Genomic DNA, 14,866 nt, shown 5'->3' with positions numbered 1-14,866 from the left:
CCTAAAATTGATAAAATCACAACAACAAAGTCAAATACATTCCACGGGATCTTAAAGTAGAACTGACGCAGTCCTATAATTTTCAGCACGCACTCCAATGTAAATATTGCAATAAACACGATGTTGATGTATTTCAGCGCCTCGTCGATCTCATGAGTCATTCCTTCATGCTCAATCATCATCGTTATCATGTTCAGCAAGATGACCACCATGATACCGATGTCAAACATCTGGTTTGTGGTGACGTCAAAGATAATACCGGCAATCCACAGCTGAAACGAAATATGAATGAATAACATGTGAAAAAACTCACTCTTTGTGCTTTCCTGAGAATAAATAATTAAAAAAAATATGTTTATACTGAAAATAAGTTTGTAAGTCAGTGTTCGTAATTTTTTAAATACCACAGGTCCATAGACCGCCATGACAAAATTGGTAGTGTTTTGGAGACTTGTTTGTTTGTTTGTTTATAATTTATACGCCACACTATTACTGCTAAACTGCCGAGCGTAAGAAAGCATGCACTTGAAAATTGATTTTGACCATAATATTTCAAACTTTATCAAAACGTTACTAGGCTGAAAACAGTCGACGAAACACTGCAAACCTAAGGTCCAAAACACAACTATGATACCGGTATTAAATACATCATCATCGAATATATTTCTTGTTTGTTTCATTTTTAGCCTTTATTGGTACACCTTCTTTTTCTCGGCCCGCAGTTTATATCATGGCGGCGTGTAAATTATCGAGTATGGACAAGGAGTGACTGATATAATATTTCCCCCCAAAACAATTTTTATATTGTTTCTCACATCATTTCAAGAATATCCAGGATGTCTACAGACCGATTTAAAAAGAATATTTTTTTTAAAAAGATTTGTTTTCCAGTGAGAAATTGTGAGCTCTATTAGTCTAAATTGAAGGTTTTTTTCTGAGATTGACCGTACTGATACCTCAATTCAGTACTGAATATTACAATTGTCGTTTAACGCTGCACTCAGTGTGCGACGGTGTTCTGTCAACAATAGAGTCTGGACCAGACAATCCAGTGATTGGCATCATGTCTTGGGGTAAGATGGCATCCAATCACGTTAGTCGCCTCTTACTACAAATATGGGTTCTAACCTATTCTAACTCGTAACTGAAGCTGTGCTTCTTGATCAGTGACATACCTTTGGTTTTGGTATGGACTTTTGCGGTGACTTTGACTGCATGCGCTTCATTGCCATGTAGTACTTCTTTTGATCATCTGTCATGAACATTTCCAACGAACCACCCTGTTGTACATAATGTAAATTAAGTGTAATAAGTAGCTCAATAACACCATTGCCCAAAAAACATAATTGCTGTTTGGGTATTTTCCACAAAACAAACTATTCATATCTTTCTCCAGTGCCAACAAACTATTAATTTTGTTTGGCATATTTCTGTTGTTTTACACTCAACAAATATTCCAGCTATATGACGGCAGTCTGTTATTGAGTTTGGACCAGACAATCCGGTGATTGATATCATGAGCATCGATCCACGCAAATGGGATACGATGACAAGCATCAAGCAAGTCAGCGAGCCTGACCACCCGATCCTGTTAGTCGCCTCTTAAGACAAGCACAAGCATAGTCGCCTCTTGCAACTCAGGCGTGGGTGTCTCGAGACCAATAATTCTACCCCGGATTTTCACGGGTACACTCATTTATTGTAGGTGTGATGATTATGTTCCTTTTTGCATATTTTTCCATTACCTTTTTCTTCTGCTGGTTAAAGTTGTCGATGATGACACCAATGAAGAGGTTGAGGGTGAAGAAGGAGCCGAAGATGATGAAGAGAACGAAGTACATGTACATGTATCTATTGTCTTCGTACAGCGGCTGATAGTTGGGCTGAAATTAAACATGGTTATTATTAATTGATTGTTTGCTGTTAAACGCCGCACTCAGCAATATTCCGGCTATATGACGGCGGTCTGTAAATAATCGAATCTGGAACATGACACTATTGTTATACAAGAGTTACCTCCCTTTAATTGTCTCCCTTTGTCGTAAGTGACGAGCCCGTACACAAACTGTTGACGGTTTTTTACGTTAGGTAAGGCAAAATAATGACAGACGGTCGTTTGTGAAGTTTATGTCACTTCTTGCCGTTTGTTATTCTCTCGAAAATGTTGCCTTTAAACTGTAAATGTCTCATTTATCTCGTCAACCGAGACTTCGTTTCTCAAAGCGCCAGTTTTGTAACTTGTATTCTTTCGCTTCTAACAGGGGTCTCCTAAGTTTCAAGAATATGTTTTGTTAAAGTTGATGTTGTATATAATCATATCTTAATGTATGATAAAGCATTGTCCTGGCCCTGAATGTTTTTTTGATACTTTTGTTTATATTTATTAAGATTTTGCAAACACGAAACTACTTTTTAAGTCGCAAATACAAGGTGTGGTGAACTATCCCCGTGTGTTACGCAGGGAGTATTTACGTTTCAAGGTTTTACATTTGTAATGAAATAATTTAATTTTCTGGTAGACAACAACACAAAAAGTACATAATAAATAAGATATTACCTGTGTCGAGTGAAATATCATGTTTCTCTCATCTCGTGACGGGGGGAAAGGAGAAATATCTCCTTTCCCCCCGTCACTCGATGAGAGAAACATGATATTTCACTCGACACATGAAATAACCTCTATGTAATACCTTTTAAACAATACAATTTCTGTCACCACTGTAAATTCCTATATCTCACCTGTCTGCTGTCTATGGCATCATTCATGATGTCGGTCCAACCTTTGTAGGTAGCCTGTGTCGGAAGAAAAAATCGTTCTATATTTCAATATGTTTCAAAACGGATGTTAATTTTATAGTAAGGTTAACATTGTACATGCCTTTTAAAAGATATCACGAAGTCAAAGCATTAGTTTACGTTACAAGTTGGTTTACCTTTTGATATAAAAGTTTAAATATGTCGAAATCGAAGAGCTTGACAATCCGTTATTATGACATTTTTAAACAACACTAAAATATTTTTATGAGTGACCTGAGCTGGCATATGAAGACAGTTTGTATTAGGTCGACCATGTCATATTATGGGGGTAGGTGAGATGGGGTCTTTATTTAAACAAATAATCTGATATTATTCCGTAAATGCGTGACAGAAATAATTTGTTCTCGGACTTTCTAAACGCATCGTCCCCTAGACATGCTAGATGGTCTGACAAATATGTTGTGGGTCAAAACTGGGTATTTATGGCTTCTCCTTTCCCAGAAAAGAATTGTATGTTTTTTTAAGCACTAACTGAAATAATATTTGATCTCAAACATAAACAGCTGCCCCAACCTCCCAACCCATCCCCCAATACTATGAAATGGTCAGTCCCTATCAACGTTGACAAATGTACTTACAACTTGGAAAAGGGCAAGATAGGCGTTCATTACATTGTCAAAATTAATCTTTGAGTTGGTCCAAGTATAATTCTGAGTCTCGCACTGGTTCCGGTGATCCACGACGCTGATATTAAGTCTCGTGCCATCTGCATCCACACACTTATGAAATCTGCCCGCAAACAGCTGAACGCCCATGATACCAAAGATCAGCCAAAATACCAGGCACACCAGTAGCACGTTGAAGATCGAGGGTATAGCTTTAATCAAAGCGTTTACCACAACCTGCAAAATTCAACATTTAGATATGGATGTGTGTTGAAATCTCGACATGTAACACAAACTGGTTGTTTTTTTGTGCAAATAATATATCCACCATATTATCCACCAGTTATGGCTTAATCAGGTAATATGTTACTTATAACCAAGCATATTGGCAGAACTAACAGACAGGAATCTTTATGGGTGCAAGCGTCTTTCAGGGCTCTTTCTTGCCTTTTCATTAGGTGAATAGTCTGTATCTTTTTGGGGCTAGGATAAGACTTTGTCATTAGAGGCCTGTGTCAATACGAGGCCTTGTCTTTCTACCATGATTTCAAAGAGCGTAATACGACTCTTGCTCAAAATTTGTTCACTGGCTGCGTTTACTTTGTCATCGATATGGGGGCCCATGCTCAAAATAGCATCAAGATTATGACCACTGAAATTGCAGAGCGCATTTGCCTCGAGACTTGTGGAAGCGAACTTCCGGTACAATAAATTGATATGCGCTCCAAATGAATTGACTTGTCCGTGTCAGCACTAAATGATACACTGCTCAAGGACAAATGGAGTACCCACCCTCATACCCTCCCACCGAGAGACTGCACGGAGAGGACGTAGGGCCCTCAGAGTTCGGAGTGCCTTGATAGCCCCCAAGTCTCCTAGGTTGAAGGACTCTGCCGCAAGCAGCACGATCGACAGCTGAAATACAGGCAACATTATTGAAAGTAGCCCAAGATGTGCATATCACACATAACACCCCCTGAAAAGAACCATAGCAGGAAGAGTGTTTCGTTGTTTAGACCCTTGAATGGTATCTGGTGTTCTCAAGCACATATATGCGATAAATAATAATAATAATAAGAAGAAGAAGAAGAAGAAGAAGAAGAAGAAGCAGAAAGTGAATGAGTATAGTTTTACGCCGCATTTTGCAATGTTCCAGCAATATCAAGGCGGAGAACGCCAGAAATGAGCTTCGCACATTGTAACTCTTTAAACACTAGGCTACCCCATCGCCCAATAATAATAATAATAATAAAAGGTATGTGCCAGTCACAGATCAGTGTGCGTTCCAATTGCACTCTCAGCTTCCTGAGTATATAATTACTATAACCAACATGTTAAACTATTACAATAACTAGTACCCTTGTTATGAAACAAATGATCATTAAATTGACTACCCACCGATACGATGATGAAGTCCAGCCAGCACCAAGCATCCGTGAAGTAGGTTTTGAAGCCGAAGGCCACCCACTTAACCAACATCTCCAGGATGAAGATTGCAGTGAAGCATTTGTCCAAGTACATAAGGATGGCCTTCAAAATTGGCCTTTCGCCAAGGTATTCGTCCTCCAGGGCCTATGTAGAGCATGCTCGAAAACATCAACAATCGCCATATCTCGATTTCAAGTCATCATCATCAACATTGTCAAAATTAAATTTGATAACTGATATACAGCGCAGGAATAACAATATAAAAAATAAGATGAATGCAGCCTTTGCCTTATTGTATAATTGTATAATTCAATTTGGTAGGGTAAAAAGATTAGTGAACAAAGTAAAGAAAATACCCTCCAGTGTTTTCCTTTTTTTAATATTTTGAGGAGCATAATGTGTTTTCATTGCTTACTTGTTAATAGACAATTTCATTAAGTTCAAATATAAGAATTTGTAAGATGACATATAATTTGTCTTTGACATCAATTTTCTTATCGTGTAGAAACAACAAATGAATGTGACCTTAGTTATCAAAGAAAACCTCCGTGGTTTGTCAGCCACAAGTACTCACCAAGGCGGAGCTACTGGCTAGAATCATTGTGATGATGAAGGTTTCAAAGTACTTGTGCTCAGTCACTCTAAACATGAAGCATCGGAATTTCCACCATAGCTGTCCTGTCTTGCTTTCCTCAATGGTCGCCAGACATTTAAACTTTCGTGTGCACACCTTACACAAACAGTCGTCTGGTTCCTTCACATATACGATGTCAACTTCGTTAATTTCCGGTTCTCCGTCGGCTTCGACCTTGATATCCTTCTCGCTTTCGGAGAGTGAGCTTGAGCTAGAACTGGCCTCGGAACCTAACATACTCTTCGAGTCTTTGTTCATAGAACCCACGCTACACCTGCGCGGAAGCTGAAAGCAATCATGTGATGCTTACAGTATTTCTGGGAATGTTTGCATACAAAGTATGACACACAAATATATCTACAAATGTTACTAAATCATCTATATTACATTTATATTTATGAAGATTAATGGCGAATTATGTGAAAGTGTTTGAGGAGCGTCAATTGAGATTCTAGTGAGTGAGTTTGGTTTTACACCGCTTTTAGCAATATTCCAGCTATATCACGGCGGGGGACACCAGAAATGGGCTTCACACATTGTACCCATGTCGGGAATCGAACCCGGGTCTTCGGCGTTACGAACGAACGCTTTAACCACTAGGCTACCAGACCGCCCCAAGAGATTATAGAAAAGTTAAACAGCTCAATGGTTTACACAAGAGACAGCGGATATCAATAATTTGACAGCACATTTGAATATAATTATGTTTTGAAACTTCATAATCTGTCTATCAATCTATCAGTCAACATGAAACGTTTATAGGATGTGAAAGATCTACTCTATAAACTCCACGTTACAATGCCAAAACGAAATGAAATTGTTCGAACAAAACAGATGGGGAAAATTGCAACACAGTTAAACAATGAGTGGATATGTGATGATAGATGTAAGTGGTGCGAGTTCCAGTTTAATGAAGCTGTGTAATTACCAAGTGTTAAGCATATTCCTTCAAGTACAGTTTAATGTCCATGATCACTTATTTGTGATGGTGACTTGCACACTAGAATTTCGCCAGAAGACATACTCATCTATAATTGATCACAGGCTGACACTATCAGGTTCGAATTACAGGTTCGTAGCTGTACAATGCTTGTAACCCGTGAAAATTCGGTCTTCAGCAATCCATGCCTGCCATAAGAGGCGACTAACGGGAACGTGTGGTCAGACTCGCTGATTTGGTTGATGCATGTCATCGTATCCCAACTGCGTAGGTCGATGCTCGTGATGTCAATCACTGGATTGTCTGGTCCAGACTCGATTATTTACAGACCGCCGTCACATAGATGGAATGTTGCTGAGTGCGGCGTTAAACAACAAACAAAGAAATAAAATTCTTGTTTGAGCAACTACTTGCACGCTTGGTCAGGTGGTTAGGCTGTGAGATTGCTGATAGAATGTCATCGGGTAATGATAACGTGTTGTTGCTTATGTTTTCAGTCATTGGTTAGGCGAGTAATTTACTCTCTGTCATAGCTGGAATAATGCTAAATGCGGAATTACACATCATTCACTCACTCAGTGTTTCATACTCAAAACTTTTACATTTTCTCCTAAACATATCAAACTGAAAATAAGAACCAAAACACTACAGTTTCAGACCCGTGAAGATCCGGGGTAGAATAGGTCTTCAGCAACCCATGCTTGCTGTAAAAGGCGACTAAGCTTGTCGTAAAAGGCGACTAACGGGATCGGGTGGTCAGACTCGCTGACTTGGTTGATGCACTGTCATCGATCCGAATTGCGTGGATCGATGCTCATGATATCAATCACTGGATTGTCTGGTCCAGACTCGATTATTTACAGACCGCCGTCATATAGCTGGAATGTTGCTGAGTGCGGCGTTAAACAACAAACCAACCAACCAACCACTACTTCATATGAGTACAAGGAGTAGTGTGTAGGTGTAGGTAGTCGTGGCATATGTAACATGTGCAAGAAGGTGTATGCCGTGAGTGACATATCGAAATCAATAGTCATGAATGTACCTATGAATTGCTCTACACTACCAAAAACTCGCTTGGCAGCAGGGTACAAGTTGAAATCCAGCAATTAATGCTGTTTTAGGTTCAGGATTTTTCAATTTCGTTTCAGAAGAAGGATTATCATCTAAATGCTTGCTAGCATCCGTATACTCACTATGTCCGATCTCATCGTCTAGATAGGAAACGGTAGAATATTGCTAACAAATTGAAATGTGAAAAATTATAAATGAAAAACCAAAAATAATTTAATATTTTTTACAAAAAAAGAAGAAAATGCTTCCGCTTCATCAAGATATCATAAAAGATAATTTATTTAAAATACTTTCATTAAAAACTGTTGAATATTTATCTCAAAACTCCCGCACCCATAAATTTTGTCCCTACCTACATAACATTTAGGAAATAAAACAATATGTTTGAAATTGGATTACGGCCTACCGACCTGAAAATTTGGACCAAAAATCCGTAAAACCCCAAACTGTCTTGCCTTAGGGTAACTTCTTAAAACATATTTATATTTTGCTGGCAATTCTCATTCACATAATGTGAAAATTCAAAATATGGACTCTGCCAAGTTGACTGACTGCACTGTAAGAAATGAACTTCATTCGCAAGGCCACAGTGATCATTTCAAAACACCTCCATTATACTTTAAGACTTTCTTTGACATGGCTAGATCACCTGTTGATCCTCATATGCTCAGACTATTGGCCACTGCTAAGCCTATTTGAAGATCTTTTTAGCTTTAGGCAGCCACGAAAGCGGTGACATATTGCCTGCGAGAACATCGTCTACTCCTCCCTTACTGTTCACAAGATCTTTCAGTTTCACGAACAGACATGAACCGGTGGTTGCTGCCAAGGTTGTATTGCTGAACCAAGGGGAGGTAACTATGTGAACCAAAGACGACTACAGGATTATCTACGTGCTGAATACTGTAATGTAATACAAGCTTACCAACGCAGTTGTCTCACCTACCTTCTCGCCGTCAGGTAGGTCGAGACCCTTTTCAGCATCTGGGAAGTAGAAGAAGAAACTGTCAGATTAAAGTGCATTGTTATTGACAAAATATAGGCAAAACTACAAGGGGGCCATGTTGTACTCGGATGCTTAATGTGAAGAACTGATCTTTCATATTGATCTCATGATCATAGGTCAAATACAGTAAACTACGTTTATAACGAACATGCTTATAACGAACTGACGGATATAACGAACTTATGTTTTAGTCCCGGACATTTGATGTATATATGCTGTATATATGCTTACAACGAACTACGGTTATTACGAACTAAAATTAGTGGTCCCTTTGAGTTCGTTATAACCGTAGTTTACTGTACCAACGTGACCACCCAGAGGAAGCGATGAACCCATTACACATTCTAATTATAATATAGCAATGTCCTGGAAAGCATCACGGATGGTAATGTTATAGACATAAGCATGGCAACATCAAGCCTGCTGTGGTAACCACCGGATATGTCGATGTGAAATAGACCTTGAAAAGCAGATTTATCCGAAATTACCGTTTCAACTGAACAATAACGTTGTCGTCCAATGCAAGGAATATAAAATTTTCGTCATAACGGATAGTTCGGTATATTCGAATTCGTAATATCTAAAGTGTTCTTGACAAATGTATGATCAGTAGTCCATATCGTCCAGAGTACACCGAGGCCACAGACGTCCTACAGTATGATTTATACACAAATGATATATCGATTTATGCACACTAGCCTTATTTTTAAGAGCTTATAATAATCAATGATTACAAATATAGATATACAGATAGGAACACCATAGTATATTGTCCCGGACTGACGTTAGCAGTGAACTCGACAAGAGTGTTATCTATTACTACTTACATGCTTTACTCTTCATCATTAACACCGATAACAGCATTGTATAAGACCCACTTAACACACGGGACAAGAGGAAATACTCACAAAATAAACTGATGACGATATATAGTTGGGAGTAAACAGACATAAATATAGCTTCAATAAATGTAAAATGTATTTAAATAAACACCATAATACTCGAATGCATCTTGTAGAAAGGAAACGTTTTGAATAGGGAAAGACAGAGCACCAACTCCAAAGGGCACGGTGTATATTAGGCACTATTTCACGCAGAGAGACATGTCGAAAAACAGCCAAGAATTGCATGTAAAATAGACGAAACAGAAAATTGAGTTTCTAGCCTGGATTAAATTTCATAAATGAGATGGCAATGGTCACAACATTTTGTAGTGATAGAAACAGAGGAATACTGAAAGCGTGTGACGTAGTGCACAGAAACTGAAGACGTCATTAGGACGCTTGCTTCTCATTAGTGGGGAATGACCAGGGATGACGGTAGCCATTTTGATGAAAGTATATCTACGTAGCCATAGGGATTTACAAACTGTTACTCGGATAACTGTTACACAGGACGTGTATATTATTTGTTGACTGCTGATACACTCTCTTTATCTGACCTATATCATGAATGGAATGGCATAAAATATCCAGTGTGTAGGTGTAAAAGAGGACAATGTCAAAATAGCTAATCTGTGTTTGTAAATAATTTTACAACAACGAATACATTGCAATGTGAAATGGGTGCCCCAGGCGGATATGGGTGGGTGGGGTGGATGAGGGGTGGGTGGGTTGGAAGGGAGGGTCAGTGGACACTGGTCAAGCAGAGAACAGTGGATGACGGCTTAGTAGAAAGCGATAGAACATGGCGGCCATATAAGCAGCAAGGCGTCTGGTGGTGAATGACGGGCTTTTCATTAAAACCTGTTTTGTTAGGAGAAAGGCTTTCGGTGTCTTGAGTTTGATGAAGTTCATAGGCTTTGCCATTACCAACTACAGTCTGGCCATCTGCCAAAGCTTCCTTGCCATTAAGCTCGGGTCGGGAGGAACTCGGCGACAGTGCGATCACGGGACGTTTCGTCTTTCGCCGGAGTTTCACTTTGAGGCAGACGATGATCTTGACCTTCACCCAGGCCCCAAATCGCTTGAATCTGTCAACAGCCTCGGCCAGTTTGTTTGGCTCGTCATCTGCTTCTGATCTCTGAAGACTTTCGGCGCCAAAGGAGCTCAGCAACAGAGCAAGAAACAGGTTCAACACCTAGTCAAGGAAAAGAGACGTATGTTACAATCGTAACGTCGACCTACAGTAATGAGAATAGGCGATGCATTCTGATGGCATTTTAAAAGTAGGCATTTCTTTTGTTATAACTATTAACGAACTGACTGAAATATGGAAATGTTCAATTCATTATCAACACAAATATGTATTTTTGGTACATAATTCCTCCCCTCTTCTCTCAAATGCTAACGCGATTTTGTAACAGACGTAAGTCAAATTCATGTGATATCTACGCAGTATCTTATTTGTAAGCGACCAAAAAAATTTGACAACGATTCACACGTCAAGATAGAGTTTGAAAACACTAAGCTGTTGGACAACATATCGGTCAGACTAGAGACCGATTCTATTTCTCGCCATCAGTTTGTCTGGGCAAAGTAGTTTGGAAACTGTTTTCGCAATGCTCTCACAAACTTAAGTTTGTAAACATGAATAGACAAACTTAAGTTTGTCGTGTGAAGCCTACGTCATCTTCAAGATAATACCACTGCTGAGGTTTTCAACCTAAACGTATCTGCAGATAAATGTTTAAAAAAAACCTGTTAAGTTTTACGTGTTCATTCCAAATTTATTTGGTTGATGCACTGACTATATCCTGTTATTCTCTGGAATCAATTCAAAAGATCACAACAACAAAATGTCTCAATGGCGTCATGTGTCACCTCATCTTACAGTAGGCATAAAATATGGAACATCTCTTTGTGAAAATGAAATTCCCTAAGTGGACAAGCGGTTGTTTCTAACATCCTTCAAATATTTTAGCCTGCCACTGTTGGCAAAACATGTCCATAATTGTTTAAAAGGACTGGAGTTTATTAGATATTTTTGTTGTGATCTCGCTGAAAATTTCCATTTCAGCATAACCGAGAATGTATACTGACCACAAGGTTCCCGATGACCATTGTAAGAAGAAAGAAGGGGACACACGCGTAGCCAGCGACTCTCATACAGCCCCACATGGACTCGATCCACTCTCCACACAACACACGGAATATTATCATGAAGGAATGAAGGAAGTCATCGAAGTTCCATCTGGGCATGCCACCACCAATGTCCGAATCGTTTATGTATCGCTGGTACGAATCCCTGAACAGTTGCTGCCCCATGACGGCGAAGATGAAGACGACGATGCCGAGGACGATGGTCAAGTTACCCAGAGCTCCCATAGTCCGGCCCACGATAGCGATCAGCATGTTCAGCGTCGGCCAGGATTTGGCAAGCTTGAAAACTCGGAGCTGAAGAAGAAGAGTTTACTTTTTTTTTATAGAAAGTATGATTTTTCCCCGAGAAACGAATAAGAAAATGAATAATAATTTTCATTGTTAAGGATGTTTGTATCTTATCAAGTCCGCATCGTACGAAGTATCTTCAAACATACCTTATAGCCTAAAAACGCACCTCATACAGAAATATCTGATATAATATGCCAACGACTGAGAATTATGCCAAACAGCAGCAGCATCGCCCTTACCAATCTGAAGGCTCGGAGAACAGACAACCCTGGGAGTTCCTCCAGCATAAGTTCCATTAAACTGAGAAACACAATGAAACTGTCGAACACATTCCAGTTGTCCTTGAAGTAATTAATAGGACTTAGAGCAAGAATCTTTAGGAACGCCTCTGCCGCAAATATACCCGTGAACAGCTGAAAAATTAAATTAAAATAAAAAATGTAGAGTGAGCATGGTACGATACAGAGAGAGCATTGGTCTTACTGTTCGGAGTACATCCCTTAGGGACCAATTCATATTCTGGGTAGCCTGGGATGTTTGTAGGATAAGTTTTATTCAGCGTTTAAGAACGCGGCTTTTTTTTTTTTTAAAGGATCCCAACAATTTCGTTAAAACACACAATACATTATTTCGCAGACCATCCAGAATGACCAGAGAACGATTCGTTTTGTAAAACATGAGGGCACATTCTTTTTCCAGCATGTAGGGAACAAATTTGTTTTTCACAAATATTTCCCCGCACCCACTACCGGCACCACGAAGGCCTCGTTTCTCAAAGAAGCATTCATAGCGAGTTTATATTTAAGTATTTGAGTGACACATGCTGAAATAGCTTTTTGTGAAAGAAACCCTTCATTTTGTATGATGATTAGTAATAAATCATGACAGCACTTTGACTTACTGTGTTGGCAAATTCTGACACACTCTTCAAGTCTTCGTTCATGTCCCAGTGGTCCAGCGCCATGAAGCCAGTGTTGACTACGATACACAGTGTAATGAACAGATCGACGAAGGCGTCCATGATGAACAGACTCACAAAATACTGCAGTTTTTTGAAGTTTGGCGAGCAGTTCCATAGACACAAATAGTTCATCAGCTTGTCGCGGACAGCTTCCGGTTGGACGCTAACAACACTCATGAAACCTGAACAGAAGGAAGGCGGATGAAAAGACCATCACATTCAGTTCGTCAATCTCACAATACAGTTGATGCTGCTTTACCTTAAACTATTCATATACATTAAAATAAAAAGAATATAACTGTCTAAATTATTGATCGGGGAAAGCATTTTGGATAAGTGATATGAAGTATTTACTCAAGTGGTTAATTGTATCAGAAATACTGTTGGCATTGTAAGCGTGTTATGTACACAAACTTAATATAAAATATCAAAAGACCTAAACTGTTACAGGCGCACGTGTGCAGTCGCTATTCATTGTTGCTTATATCTTTGTTGACCCGTGAAGATCCGGGATAGAATAGGCCTTCACCAACCCATGCTTGCCGTAAAAGGCGACTATGCTTGTTGCAAGAGGCGACTAATGGGATGGGGCAGTCAGGCTCGCTGACTTGGTTGATGCATGTCATCGTATCCCAATTGCGTGGATCGATGGTCATGATGTCATGATGTCACGATGTCTGGTCCAGACTCGATTATTTACAGACCGCCGTAATATAGCTGAAATATTGCTTAGTGCGGCGTTAAACAACAAACGGACAAATCATATCTTTGTTTAAAACGGATCATCATACATGTTTTGTATTCAGTTTTTCGTCAGTATTTTTTTTAGTAATTTACTCCTTCATCTCAAACGGGTTTCCTTCATCGTGCTCACAGAAAATAATAAAACGGCCGGTTTGGAGAAACAAGGGTCATAACATCGCCTCGCTTTCATCCTGCTATCTGTCTTCGCATTGTTCTTGGATAAGAGTAAACAAGGGACACAACTCCACGATGTATGGTCGGCTAAACCTTATCCACCAAAGTCAAAGTCAAATAGCCCAAACATCTTATCTAATTACTGTTAGATCCTGCTTAGACCAGATTAGCGTGTTTACTTCTTTTACATATAAACCCTCATATCACGAGGAAAGATCCCAGGGACATGTACAACAAAACGTCTCAAATTTCTTTATATCAAAATGCAGCAATATGATATATTTAATTGAACAGTTTAAGGATTGGTGTAAGCGATCTTACTTTGCCGTGTATCTATGAACTGCCAAGGCCTGGTTATTATAATCGCACGTGGTATAAATATAATCCAAAGGGATGTACATGAATTCAGATTGGCAATAAGGGAGGCAACTCACTTCTCCTGTGGCCAGAAGCATGGTCAATGAGATCTTTGAGAACCATCACATCTGAAAGACAGAAATAAAATGTAAGGAAGAGAATTTATGGATGTCATAAAGGTCTAAATGCTTTCCAAAGACTAGAAATACAACAGTTGTATAACAATCGTAAGAGTGACCAGTCATTATGTATTACAGCAATATCCCGATACCGTTTTAAATACCCTGGGCTAATCGGTAGCATAGGATTGATCTGGACAGTGTAAAGATGACGCATGCAATCAAATCACATATTGTAACAAGGGATCCCCACTTAAGTCGCCCTTTAGCTCAGAAATTCCCACAGGAAGACAACTAAGAGGAACTTTGGAAGTGGTCCACCTTGGAATTCCCCCAGGGAGACAAGTACGAGGTACGTGGGGCCTAGTCTTCCTCGGAATTCGACAATGACATATACCTGTATTTGGACTTTGTCCTTGACAATGGAACTTGTATCTTTAAACTGTGACTCAACAAAAACCTACAACACAGTTTCTCTAGGTACATATTACTTTTAATTGCATTTTAAAGTACAAGGTGTGAGGAAAACGTGTTTTGATGGCAAAGTCGCTTCTTAGATTCTTGATTCTAGAAAGTTTTTTTAAATATTTTATTCGGCTCCCGATAAAAATGTTAAAAAGAAGATAATTATATTTTCATTTTCTCAGTATTTGGGTCTGCGGATCCGTAAACTAA

At 39.2% G+C, this 14,866-nt stretch overlaps 1 protein-coding gene across 9 annotated transcripts in view; it reads right to left on the bottom strand.

Annotated features, from left to right (window-relative positions):
- LOC139443097 (sodium channel protein para-like) overlaps nucleotides 1-14,866 on the bottom strand; it is a 115,005-nt gene that overhangs the window by 7,077 nt on the left and 93,062 nt on the right. For 4 of the 9 annotated variants that reach the window (XM_071224030.1, XM_071224029.1, XM_071224037.1 and 1 more), the window contains 14 exons: nucleotides 14,150-14,200; nucleotides 12,738-12,979; nucleotides 12,076-12,249; nucleotides 11,486-11,839; nucleotides 10,250-10,583; nucleotides 8,424-8,482; nucleotides 5,425-5,769; nucleotides 4,821-4,994; nucleotides 4,215-4,337; nucleotides 3,396-3,659; nucleotides 2,740-2,793; nucleotides 1,746-1,883; nucleotides 1,176-1,280; nucleotides 2-272 (listed from right to left, as the gene is read on the bottom strand). In XM_071224030.1, the coding sequence (XP_071080131.1) occupies nucleotides 2-272; nucleotides 1,176-1,280; nucleotides 1,746-1,883; nucleotides 2,740-2,793; nucleotides 3,396-3,659; nucleotides 4,215-4,337; nucleotides 4,821-4,994; nucleotides 5,425-5,769; nucleotides 8,424-8,482; nucleotides 10,250-10,583; nucleotides 11,486-11,839; nucleotides 12,076-12,249; nucleotides 12,738-12,979; nucleotides 14,150-14,200 (2,688 nt within the window). The remainder of the gene's footprint in view (nucleotide 1; nucleotides 273-1,175; nucleotides 1,281-1,745; nucleotides 1,884-2,739; nucleotides 2,794-3,395; nucleotides 3,660-4,214; nucleotides 4,338-4,820; nucleotides 4,995-5,424; nucleotides 5,770-8,423; nucleotides 8,483-10,249; nucleotides 10,584-11,485; nucleotides 11,840-12,075; nucleotides 12,250-12,737; nucleotides 12,980-14,149; nucleotides 14,201-14,866) is intronic. The other 5 variants (XM_071224032.1, XM_071224033.1, XM_071224034.1 and 2 more) reach the window with 5 other exon arrangements.

This window comes from Haliotis cracherodii, unplaced genomic scaffold (genome assembly GCF_022045235.1).
Source record: "Haliotis cracherodii isolate W230 unplaced genomic scaffold, xgHalCrac1.p SCAF_5, whole genome shotgun sequence".
Taxonomy (NCBI): Eukaryota; Metazoa; Mollusca; class Gastropoda; order Lepetellida; family Haliotidae; genus Haliotis; species Haliotis cracherodii.
This window is presented reverse-complemented; position numbering and strand designations above follow the sequence as displayed.